We start from the raw sequence: 13055 nt of genomic DNA, 5'->3' as shown, positions 1-13055 counted from the left end.
TGGAAAGGCGCACCAGCTCGTTTATTTTACTGCACGAAAGGTGCGTCCACTAACCCCGGTCGGCTGAAGTCGATCTCGATCCAGAGTTCCAGACTCTCACTCACCACCTACCCTGAAAACAAAGAAGACCTCAAGTCATCTCTTGCCAGGATTTCAATCCTCAACGCCGCCGGCCGGCTGGGAGAACAAGCAAAAAATTGCATTTCCTCAGAGCTCTCAGGAGATCAGTTCTCGCCGTTTCCCAGGTATGTGCGTCGTGAGATGAGTTCAGTCTTGCTTTTCTTTTCTGTTCTAGAGAGAATCTAACCTTAACTAGAACACTGATTCGTTAGCTTGCCTGTTTGATGTTTCTGTTCCAATTAGTTCAGTTCCCCTTCCCTGTCAAGCATGTAACAGAAAAGACAAGGAGCATAGCATGAATATGATGCGAAATCTCTCGTAACAGATCTCCAGCAGCAAAGATATTTATGCTTGAACCTTGACGACTGCGTCTCCAGTCTATTCTCCTCATCTAAACCAGATGACATGGCACCACTAGTAGTTTCATACTACTAGTAGTTTTTTACTACAGTCATCTGCAAATAGGGCCCCGCCGTATACTTCTTATGTAAATCAAGGTATGTATTAATAGTATTTAGTTGTCCATATATACCATGTTTTGTTTCTGCTACTATCTAAACATAGAACCTTGCTTTGCATTTATGAATTTAGCAAAACAAAATACAAAGCTGTGTAAGTGTAACAACCTGATGGATGTTTTTCTTTTGCTTTGCAGTGGCTAGATTGCCGGACACTCAGCTATGGCTGAGGTTATTTTATCACACTTTGCAACCTCTGTTCTCCAGAAGGTCGCATCCTTGGGCAGAAAATGGGCTATTAATGAGATCAAGTCAGCCTGGAATGTCAAGAAAGAAATAGGGAAGCTAGAAAGGTCACTAAGGTCCATTTGTGCTGTTCTTCAAGATGCCGAGGGAAGGCAGTCCTGTCCTCATGCCCTTCAAGAGTGGCTGGACAATTTGAAGGATGCAATATATGACATAGATGATGTTTTGGATGATGTGGCTACTAGAGACCTGGAGCAGAAAGTACATAAAGGTTTTCATGCTCAACTTCAGAATCTACTGGTTTCTCCCTTCGAACTGAGTCACAGAATAAAAGAAGTTCGTGAGAAACTCGAAGAGATAGCTGCAAACAAAACACAATTTGGATTAACTGAGCAACCAATTCAAATCTCGGTGACCAGCACAAGTAGTAGCAGGGAAACATATTCCTTTATCAATGAACCAGACATTATTGGGAGAGATGGAGCTAAAAATGAGATTGTCACTAGGATTCTAACTGCTGCAGACTCCACTAGTTCTTTGTCTGTACTTCCTATTGTTGGCTTAGGAGGCATTGGAAAGACTGCATTGGCCAAATTAATTTACAATGATGTGCGGATTACTAACAGGTTTGACATAAAGCTATGGGCTTGTGTCTCTGATGTATTTGATCTTAAGAAGGTATTGGAAGATCTACTAGAATCAGGTACTGGTGAGAGCCATAGACACCTAAAACTGGAGACGGTTCAAAAAAGGTTATGTGGGCTTTTACAGAAAAGGAGATATTTTCTTGTTCTAGATGATATGTGGAATGATAAAGCTAGTGACTGGGATGAGTTGAGAGGCTTTCTATCCAGTGGAGGAATTGGAAGTGTGATAATAGTCACCACACGCAGTATAAAAGTCGCATCAATGATCAATACATTAGAACCTTATGACGTGGCAAAACTACCAAATGACGAGTGCATGCAAGTATTTATTTGCCGTGCATTCAGAGAAAATGAAGCTAAAGATCCAGAGTTGCTAAAAATTGGAGAGTCAATTGTTAAAAAATGTTGTGGTGTTCCTTTGGCAGCAAAGACGTTGGGTTCTCTTTTGTTTAGTTGTCGAAATGTGGGAGAGTGGAGGTCCATTGATGAAGACAATCTATGCAATGTTAAGCAAGACCGAGATGGTATATTGCCAACATTAAAACTAAGCTTCGATGCACTTCCACCCCATCTACGGGCCTGTTTTGCTTCCTTATCCTCTTTCCCCAAGGACTCTGAACTTTTCAAATATAGTCTTATTATGTTTTGGATGGCACTTGGGTTGCTGCATAGTGGAGAGGAAAGCAATGACCTGATGTCTACTGGAGAAAGATACTTCCATGAACTATTAGGAAGATCCCTTTTGGAAGATCATTATATAGTTTTTGATGGAACTGTTTCAAGGTGCAAAATGCATGATCTAATTCATGATCTTTCGATAGAAGTGTCCAAAAAAGAGCACGCAGTTGTTAGCTGTAGAAAAGTTGAAGTCACTGAAAGGACTAGACACCTAGTGTGGGACCACGAACACTTCACAATGGAGATGAAATTCCCTGGCCAGCTAAAAAGGGCCTGCAGGGCAAGGACATTTCGAAGTAAATTCAGTTATGGCATTGTGAGTAAATCTTTTCTTGAAGACCTTTTTTCAACATTCAGGCACCTTCGTGTCCTAGTTTTTAACCATGCTGAATTTGAGGAGCTGCCAAATTCGATTGGAAATTTAAGGCACCTAAGGTACCTAGATCTACAATGGAATATCAAAATCAAATACCTACCAAATTCTTTATGCAAGCTGGTGAATCTACAAACGCTCTTGCTTGCTCGATGTCACCAACTAGTGGAGCTACCAAGAGGGGTGCATGGACTTGTCAATCTGACATTTCTCTTGCTAACTTCAAAGCAGAAACATTTGTTAAGACATGGGTTTTGTGGTTGGGCTTCGCTAGCACATCTACATTTGAGTGGCTGCCTTGAGCTAACATCATTCACAGAGGGAATTGGCAGCCTATCTGCCCTCAAAGAGCTACGCATCTTCAACTGTTCAAAGTTGGCTTCTCTTCCCTCTGCCATGAGGCAACTATCCAAACTCCAAAAGTTGGTTATTAATAATTGTGCAGAGCTTGATCTGATGGAACCAAAGGAAGCCATGAGCGGGCTGTGCTCCCTTCGTTCGCTCAATCTTGTTGCTCTTCCAAAGTTGGTGGAAATTCCAGGAAGCTTCAAATCTGCTGCATCCTCTCTTGAATATGTTTGCATTGATAATTGCAAAGAATTGGAGAGGCTGCCAAGTGTACTCAAAGAATTCACTTCTCTTAAGAAAGTGTTCATTCTTGACTCCCCTAGGTTGAGCAGGAGATGCGCGGTGGATTCCGGGGAGGATTATCATCTCATCAGCCACGTCCTTGAGATAGAGATTGATGGAGTGGGGTTGAAAAGGTACAATTATCAGCTGTGGTGTACTTTCCGATTGATGGAAATTCACGTTATTTTTTTGTTTGCACCCACTGAAAATAGTACGGATTTATCTTACTCTGTTTCTCTACCTACTATTATGCACAGGAAGAGGGGAACCTAGCAAGCTTGCTGATCCTGAATCATGGCAGGACGGTGAGCTTTCAGCTAAGCGGACACGCTACCTGGTGTTGCTAGTTCGCTACTGTGTTTTTTCCCCTGCGTTGTTGGTTGTTCTTTCCGGGCACTATGCATTATATGTTTGTGGTCTTGTGGTTACGTGGTCATGACAATGGCAGTAGCAGTTTGCCGCCTAAATAATAAGCTGGACACAGTCGGCTTGAAGTGTAATGTAACTTGCACATTTACTTGTTACGTGAGTTGAGCTATTGCAAATGTACAATCAATCGATTAGCAAACTTGGTGAGCCTAGGCACCTCTGTACGTTAGCTTTTGCTTTGTTGTTATGTCAAGTTAGTACTCCCTCCATCCCAAATTGTAAGTCGTTTGACTTTTTTTACCCCAAGTTTGACCACTCGTCTTATTCAAAAAATTTGTGCAAATATAGTCAAATTTAAGTCATTCTTGAAGAACTTTTATTAATAAACCAATACACAACAAAAAAAAAGTGATATTTTGTACAAAACTTTGAATAAGACGAGTGGTCAAACTTGATATTAAAAAAGTCAAACGACTTACAATTTGGGATGGATTGAGTACTTATTACTCCCTCTGTCTAGAAATAATGTAATTCTAGCACAGTGTCATAATTTAATATCTTAAATTTGATTAATTATAAATAAGAAATATCAATATTTATGCTATGAAATAAATATCATTAGATTCATTACAAATGTATTTTTATAATAAAATAAATTGGAGCCATGAATATGAATAGTTTTTACTAAAAATATAGTCAAATATGAACTACTTTCAGTGGCACGTAACTCGAAGTTGCATTCTTTCCTGAGGGAGTACAGCTATACAGTGACCTGTGTTGTGGACTCGTGACTTGGTCTGCTGGCTTTGTCTTCCTCTGTTCTTCCTGCCTCTCTGCTCTTCCGCCGTGACCAAGGGCTCCATCCTTTGTGACAAGGGCTTTGCTGTTTGCTCCTCCGGCCTCTAGCAATCTGGCGAAGGCGACGGATGCAGGAGCTGATCAATAAGTTGACTGGAGTACGCATATTTATATAGACGAATGATTGTTCATCTCGATGATACGAAAGTGTGGCCACTACTAATACATACAGATTGATGGTTGCTCGGGCAAAAATAACTTTCCCATGAAAGCACTGCTCAGGATCATTCCATCAACTGCTATCGCACAGGGGCACTGGCCACTGGCTACGGGATAAATTAAGCCGACGTGTAAGCCATGCATGCATGTTTTGCTGACCAATAATCAATGCCCAAGAAATTTCCTCATCAACTTCATTATTGATCTGGTACGGTTGTCAACTAAACTAACGCTACTAGTGCTAGTTGACCTTGTTATTGCACAACACATGCTTGCCAGCTGCCTCGGTCGGTGGCTGGATCTGACAACTTTTGAACCAAACTAACCTTGTTTAGATGCAAAAAAATTTTGAATTTTAACGCTGTAGCATTTTCGTTTTTATTTGACAAACATTGTTTAATTATGGAGTAACTAGGTTTAAAAGATTCGTCTCGTGATTTATAGGTAAACTGTACAATTAGTTATTCTTTTTATTTATATTTAATACTTTATGTATGTGCCGCAAGATTTAATGTGACGAGAAATCTTGTAAAGTTTTGGCTTTTGTGTGTATCTAAACAAGGCCTAATATAAGGGCTCGGTCGGTGTCATCCTACCTCCGGATTCCAAGGGTGTCACATGCTGATGTCAGTTTATAATTATACACTAATTTTTTTATAAAGATTTAAATTATACTAGTACTGTACTGCGTAATTTAAGGGCTGATAGTGATAGGTTCCTCTCAGTTGTGCTTTTTACAAGTTATGCCCACCGGATCAAGTTCATATGCATTCTGAAGATTTCAACCAGCTTTGCTAATACAACGGCAAGGGTACGGTGTGATCTGTACATCAGCACTTCCATAGTTTCCATTGCTCAAATCTGAAGGTTGTTCAGGTATCCTCTTTGATCCTCAGTCATAATCTAATTTCCTCGACTGATGCGTGGTTTCATGACAACTAATTGCCCTTGCTCTTCATTTTCAATCTTTGAAGCAGGACTCGAACACTGCTAGCTCAAGGCAGATCTATGTTATGCATTTCCCATCTTAAATGTGGATCAATGTTACTTCACAGTTGACTCGTCCGGCAGAAAACAAAGACGCGACCTCAAGTCTTTGCTTGCCTGCCATTTCAATCCTCATCTCCGGCAAGGAGAAGAACCAAGAATATTGCATCTTCTCATGCCGACAAGGGAGTGCTACTACTGCTGGTACGTGCGTTACAGTATAACCTTCATTTCCTTTTGTTAGGCAAACTACTCCTAACCTTAATTACATCGTTGCTTCGTGCCTTCCTTGCTTGATATTTCTGCAATCAGTCAGTTTCATTATTCTGGGTGGCATGTGCCACAAAAGACAAGGAGCATACCACAAATATGATTCTCCATCTTTTTATTTTTTTATTTTTAATTTGTTTTTTATTTTCTAATTGTGTTTTTCTTATATTCATGTTTTTTATTTTTTTAATCTTTCTTAAATATTTTGTTTTCATTTATTTTCTTTTTTCATTTTCTTTTGTGCATCATTTATTTTTTAGAATTTTATGTGCCCATTATTTTTTTTATGTTCTATAATATCTTTTTATGTTCACATGGTATAGATGTGATGTTCTATAATATATTTTTGTGATGGTCATGCAGTATACATGTGATGTTAACGTAGTATATAATGATGTTGTATTCTGTGATATTTATGTAATGTATATGTGTTGTTCTATTCTATTATGTTCTTTGTTATGTTCTATGATGTATTTAGTGATGTTCACTTAACACACATGACACATGTGATGTTCTATAGTATATGCCAGGTTGGACATATTTTAACCGTGAATCGATAACCAATCTTTTGGTTTTTCGGTTTGTTTATTTCGGTTTCGGTTTGAGGTCTTTGAGTGTTTTGGTGTTTGGTTTCGGCATCGGTTTCTAGGCCACGAAAACCGAATACCCGGTCAAACCAAACTTTGTTGTAGGCACCCTCCCGCATCGCATGGCACCAGCCTTGGCCCAAGAAGGCCCATCACGTGGACAACCCAAAGGCTCCCACAACCTGCAGACAAAAGAAGGTTGTGACCTGTGTCCCAGTCTCCTTTATCTTCATTCTCTTTCTTCTTCATTCCTCTCAAGTCTCGAGTCGCAAATCACGATCTATCTGCACCTATGAACACAAGCGGGGCGACGCAGCCGTGCGTGTGAGCGGTGAGCGACAAGTGCAGACAAGCGGTGAGCTTGTCAGCGCGGCCACGCATGACCAACTGGGCGGCGTGGCCGCACGTGGAGAGCTGGGTGGTACAGCTGCACGAGCCAGCCCCGACGCCCAGCGCGGCGGACAATGTAGGCATAGGGGCGAGCTGCGAGCAGCAATGCGGCAAGGCGTTCCTCAGTCTGAGCCGACTATGCCCTAGTTGAAACGGAACACCGAACCGAGCAAACCAAAGTTGAAGTTGTCGGTTTTTCTTTCTCTTTAGAACCGACCGGTTGCAATCTCGTCTGAAACCGAAGTTTTACTCTACCAAATAACCGAACCGAAATGTCAGATAAAACTGATTGCCCATGCCAAAGTATATGTTTTTAGGATGTTCAAAAAGTACCAATGTGATATTATTTTAAACTTCTCTCTTTTACGTGTTTTTTCTCTTATGCTTTACTATAGATTTTATTTTATATTATGTGTTTATTTATTCATTTATGTATACTATATTATCAATTTTATGAATCTAAACTGGGAATATTCTTCTTACAAAGACGATCCATTATTTTATGAACCTAGAACATCGTATCTGGTCAATAATAGAAAATGTTCTATGTTTATAAGACAAATGTTCGTTAAAATATTTTTATCTAAATATATCCATGTGAGGTGTTGTTTTGAATGATTTATTGTAAGAAATGTAATGGCGTAATTAGAATTTAATTTGGATATTTAGTTTTGCAGTTATGATTTTCTAGTCTGTAAACACGTATGATGTCACTGCACGCAAATCAAAGTGGATAAAAAAATCACCGAAGCTCCATGGCTGCGGGCAATTTTGGTGGTCTCTATCCCACGTGCGTGGTTGGTTGTGGGATATTGGTGGGCTGTGTCTCGCGCACATTGTTGGTTTGGATATGAATAATTAAGCCGAAAAGGCTGCCTGGCCGATGTTACCATCCGCCCGCTAGCAGCCCTTGATCGATCCAGTGGAGGATACAACTGCACCGTACATAAGGTATGCATGCCTCCATAAAAATATTTTGTAAAATATGTTTCTTTTTAAACAATTTATCATATATTTCTATGATATTTGCAATATATAGAAATAGTTTGTAATTATTTTTCTGAATAATATGATATATATTCCTTTGATATCTGCAATCCATAGAAATAATTAATATTTTTTCTAAACAATTTGATATATATTTCTCTAATACCTGTAATTCATAGAAATAATTTGTAATTTTTCTGAATAATTTTATATATATTTAGTAATAAGACATTGTAAATATAGTTAAAAGACTTTGGTTTGCATTTATGATTCTGAGCACAATTATTGTTATGGCACAAACCAACATGTGTAACCACCTTATGGATGTTTATTGATTTATTGATTTGTATATACATTGTAGAGGCCGGATTGCTAGACAGACACAACTCGCTATGGCACAAGTTATTCTATATAGCTTTGCAACCTCAGTTCTCCAGAAGGCTTCATCATTTGGCACTGAATGGGCTATTAACGAGATCAAGTCAGCCTGGAACATCAAGAAAGAAATACGAAAGTTGGAGAAGTCACTTATGTCCATTTGTGCTGTTCTTCAAGATGCTGAGAGGAAACAGTCTAGTTCTCATGCCCTCCAAGTGTGGCTGGACAATTTGAAGGATGTTGTATATGACATAGATGATGTGTTGGATGATGTATCCACTAGAGCCCTAGAACAGGAACTACATAAAGGTTTCCATTCTAGACTTCGACAATTACTAGTTTATCCCTTAGAGTTAAGTCACAGAATAAAAGAAGTTCGTGATAAATTGGATGAGATAGCGACCAATAAAGCACAGTTTGGATTAACTGAGAGGCTAATTGATATCTCTCCAGCCAGAAGGAATAGCAAGGAAACACACTCCTCGATACATGAATCAGACATCATTGGGAGAGATGGAGCTAAAAATGAGATTATTGCAAGGATTCTAACAGCTGCAGACTCCACATGTCCATTGTCAGTACTTCCTATTGTTGGTTTAGGAGGCATTGGAAAGACTGCATTGGCCAAGTTGATTTACAATGTTACACATATTACTAAGAAATTTGAATTGAAGTTATGGGCATGCATCTCTGATGTGTTTGATCTTAAGAAGATCTTGGAAGACATACTAGAATTAGGTATTGGTAAAAGCAGTAAATATCTAAAACTTGAGACGGTTCATAAGAAGTTGTGTGGACTTTTACAAGGAAAGAGATACTTTCTTGTATTAGATGATATGTGGAATGATAAAACAAGGGAATGGGAAGAGCTAAGAAGTTTGCTATCCATTGGAGGTGCTGGAAGCGTGATTTTGGTCACAACACGTAGTATAAATGTTGCATCATTGGTGAATACATTAGAGCCATATGATGTGCAAACATTGCCACATTATGAGTGCATGCAAGTATTTATTCGGCATGCATTCAGAGATAAAGAACATAAAGACCCTAAGTTAGTAAAAATTGGGGAATTAATTGTGAAAAAATGTTGTGGTGTTCCTTTGGCAGCTAAGACATTGGGTTCTCTTTTGTCTAATTGTCGAGATGTCAAAGAATGGAGAGACATTGAAGGAGACAATTTGTGGAATGTTGAGCAAGATAAAGATGGTATGTTGCCAGCACTAAAATTAAGTTATGATGCACTTCCACCCCATCTAAGAGCATGTTTTGCTTCGATGTCCACTTTTCCGAAGGACTATGTTCTTTTCAGGGAGGTTCTTGTTATGTTTTGGATGGCATTAGGGTTGTTGCATAGAGGAAATGGAAGTGGGGACACATTGTGTATTGGAGAAAGATACTTCCATGAACTTTTAGGAAGGTCACTTTTCCATGACCAAGATCTGGTTTTTGATGAAACTATTGAGAGTTGTAAAATGCATGATCTAAATCATGATCTTTCAATAAAAGTTTCCCAAAAGGAGAGAGCGGTTGTCAGCTGTAGAAAATTTGATGTTCCTGAAAGCATTAGACACCTAGTGTGGGACCGCCAAGACTTCTCAACCGAGATGAGATTCCCTAAGCAACTAAAAAAGGCCCGTAGGGCAAGGATATTCATAAGCAGATACAATTATGGCACTGTGAGTAAAGCCTTTCTTGAATACATTTTCTTAACTTTCAAGCACCTTCGTGTCCTAGTTTTTGCTGAGGTTCAGTTTGAAGAACTACCAAGTTTGATTGTGAACTTAAGGCACCTAAGGTACTTAGATCTCCAGTGGAATATGGAAATCAAATATCTACCTAATTCTTTTTGCAAGCTGGTAAATCTACAAACGCTCCATCTTGGTCGATGTGACCAACTAGTGGAACTCCCAAGTGGTGTGAATGGACTTGTTAACCTTATGTGGTTGGACTTGACAACACAACAAAAATATTTATTTAGACGTGGGTTTGCTGGTTGGTCATCTCTAGTATTTCTTCAATTGGACAATTGCCTTGAGTTAATTTCGTTGACAGAGGAAATTGGCAACCTAACTGCCCTTAGAGAGATACACATCTTCAACTGTCCTAAGTTGGCTTCTCTTCCCTCTGCCATGAGGCAGCTCTCTACACTCCAGAGATTGTTTATTAATAATTGTGCAGAGCTTGATCTTATGGAACCAGAGGAAGCTATGAGTGGGCTGTGCTGCCTTCGTTCTCTCGTTTTTGCCACCCTTCCAAAGTTGGTGGGATTTCCCAAGAGCTTCCGATCTGCTGCTTCCTCTCTTGAATGTATTTTCATTGACAATTGTAAAGGATTGGAGAGGCTACCAGGTTTAATCCAAGGTTTCACTTCTCTTAAGAAAATTGTGATTGTTGACTGTCCTATGCTAAGAAGAAGATGCAGGGTGGGTTCCTCTAAGGATTATCGTCTCATTCGCCATGTACCTGAGATATGGATTGATCAAAAACTCCTTAAGGTATATTCTCGGTTGTTTTTGTTTACTCCTCCGTAAATTGAATTCATCGATTGCATATTTTCCTTCCACCAAACAAAAGGAATTAAAATTATTCTGCTTTTATTTCACCTCTCATGCTACCTCTTACTGTGTATAGGCACCGGCAAGCTCTCATGAATCGTGACTAGAAAGGAAGGCATTATATTACAAACGCATCGCACGTGCTTCCTGTCATACTTTTTTCCGAGTAATACTCACCACCCTATATGTTTGTGGTGGTGGTGTCATTCTGGTCATGGTGCTGGTAATTTGTGCTATCTATTGAACCAGCGATGGTTCATGCAAACAGCACGGTTAGCTACATTTTTTATTGTACTATTCATCTTTTTAATTTTTAAAATAATTTTATTCTTTATTGTATTGTATTGGTTTTGTCTCCATGCACCACATTTCATCTTTTGGCCTAAACTCCACATAGCTATCATTGATGAATTTCTTGGCATAAATCTATTTTTTCTCACTCTTGTCTTCCTTTTTGGCTAACTACTGTCACACCCAATTTCAAGGACGAAATTAAATGCATAAACTCATATGTGCCCAGGGATCAATCACACACATAAGTCATAAATTACATATCGTCATTGCAGTGTTTAAAACAAGCGTAGTCATAACAACACGTAGTGTGGTACAATCACACACATAAGTCACAAATAAGTCATAACAAGGCCAATGAAAATATAGTGGGCCAATGAGATATAATGAACAATTTTAAAAGTTGAGGGAGATGTTTTTGCTAGGTTTTAGAGTCTAAAGAGAAATACCAAACTTTCGCGAAAGTTGAGAAAGATAAAGTTGATTTTTTTCTGCTAATTTAATGGATATGGGCTAGCTAATTTAATGGATATGGGTTGTTTCCCACCGTACACATCCCGTTTCCATCCTATGTCGTCCTCCCACATGATGTGACATGTAACACCCCTGGTGTTAAGCATGCATTAGGGTTGCATTTGTCAAACATAAGCATCATCTCATGATCATAAGCATCATCTATGCATTGCACTGAAAATAACTTAGTATCATTTTATGTGATGCTTAAAGCTTGTTTAAAAATTGCTAGTTAATTGTTGTGATGCCATGAACATACTTGTGATGCCTTGTTTTGATTGTTTAGTCTCTAAACTAATTTAGAAACTTTTGAAATATCAAATAGAGGCAAGTTGGTTTTTGAAATGATTTTAAAATCAAATTTGAAATAAAAGGTTTTATTTAACCTAGACTAGGCTTTATAGTTAATTAAAAATTTATTTGGAATTTGGATTTGCACCTTAAAGCAAAGTTGTAGAGAATAAAATTTGAAACAACTCTTACTTTTGGCCCAAATTCATAAAATGATTTTATCTTGGTCAAAAATGGATTTGAAAACAAATTTAGAAAAAAGAAAAATTCAAAAAAAGGAGAAAAGGGAAACATGTTACTGGGCCGTGTCCCCGCTTCTCGGATCTCGGCCCAACCGCAAAGCCGGCCTGGCCTGCTTCCGCCTCGCCTCCCGCGCGCGCACGGCGCCTGGCGACGACAGAGCGCGGCCGCCGCATGGCCGCCATGCATCGGCAACAGCGCCACGACGCCGACAGCCAGGCTTAAGCCGGCCTAAGCCGCGCTCTCTCTCCTCGCTTTGCCATTTGCGCCCGTGCTCACCTGCTCTCTCTCTCTCTCGCCTCGCGCAACAGCAGCAATTTGGTTGCACAATAATAGAAAGTAGGATGAGATTAGGGCCTTGTTTAGTTTCCAAAAAATTTTGCAAAATTTTCCAGATTCCCCGTCACATCGAATCTTTATACGTATGCATGAAGTATTAAATATAGACGAAAATAAAAAATAATTACACAGTTTGATCGGAAATGACGAGACAAATCTTTTAAGCCTAATTAGTCTATGATCGGACAATATTTGTCAAATACAAACGAAATTGATACTATTTACATTTTACAAAAAATTTTGCAAGTAAACAAGGCTTAGGGAGGGACTCTGTCGACCAATCATTCAGCTAATATATATATATATATATATATATATATTGCAGCATCGGGAGTGTGTATGTGCGTTTTGACGCTGTGTAAAACCAAACTAAAAAAACATATCTCCGTATACAATTATCACCGTTGGAATCCTCCAACTCCGCTGCCCACTCATCTCTGCCCACTCCATAAAAAGATCGGCCAAGGGGCGTGATTCATCGGTTCTGTCGCCTCCTATCTCTGACGAGGCCGCGAGGGACTCCATTCCTTCCTAGACTAGATGGAAGGGCGCGGGGCGTCGAGAAATGAGGTGGCCAGTAATACCGGTTAATTTGGAATATGCTTCGTGTTGTTCTGCGTAGTATTAAAGTTCGTTTTGCATCTAGAACCACTGTTACTGTCGCATAAATTTTTACTAGCATTGGGACG

At 39.3% G+C, this 13055-nt stretch overlaps 2 protein-coding genes across 8 annotated transcripts; both read left to right on the top strand.

Annotated features, from left to right (window-relative positions):
* LOC110430984 (putative disease resistance protein RGA3) lies at window positions 1–3750 on the top strand. Of its 3 annotated transcripts, none has more exons than XM_021449337.1 (4): window positions 1–245; window positions 446–617; window positions 776–3286; window positions 3410–3750. In XM_021449337.1, exons 3-4 carry the CDS (start codon window positions 801–803, stop codon window positions 3423–3425), a joined length of 2502 nt encoding a protein of 833 aa, XP_021305012.1. In that variant the 5' UTR covers window positions 1–245; window positions 446–617; window positions 776–800; the 3' UTR covers window positions 3426–3750. The 3 variants fall into 3 exon arrangements, with proteins under 3 accessions (XP_021305012.1, XP_021305009.1, XP_021305011.1); XM_021449334.1 differs by having other exon boundaries at window positions 13–245; window positions 369–617; XM_021449336.1 differs by having other exon boundaries at window positions 13–245; window positions 364–617.
* LOC8063800 (putative disease resistance protein RGA3) lies at window positions 5238–11663 on the top strand. Of its 5 annotated transcripts, XM_021449333.1 has the most exons (5): window positions 5238–5414; window positions 5516–5729; window positions 7450–7723; window positions 8121–10632; window positions 10769–11663. In XM_021449333.1, exons 4-5 carry the CDS (start codon window positions 8152–8154, stop codon window positions 10793–10795), a joined length of 2508 nt encoding a protein of 835 aa, XP_021305008.1. In that variant the 5' UTR covers window positions 5238–5414; window positions 5516–5729; window positions 7450–7723; window positions 8121–8151; the 3' UTR covers window positions 10796–11663. The 5 variants fall into 5 exon arrangements, with proteins under 5 accessions (XP_021305008.1, XP_021305007.1, XP_021305004.1 ...); XM_021449332.1 differs by having other exon boundaries at window positions 5238–5405; window positions 8121–11663; XM_021449329.1 differs by having other exon boundaries at window positions 8121–11663.

The sequence above is a fragment of the Sorghum bicolor genome, chromosome 10 (assembly GCF_000003195.3).
Source record: "Sorghum bicolor cultivar BTx623 chromosome 10, Sorghum_bicolor_NCBIv3, whole genome shotgun sequence".
Classification (NCBI taxonomy): domain Eukaryota; kingdom Viridiplantae; phylum Streptophyta; class Magnoliopsida; order Poales; family Poaceae; genus Sorghum; species Sorghum bicolor.
Note: the sequence above shows the minus strand (reverse complement) of the source record. Positions and strands in the feature narration are given on the sequence as shown.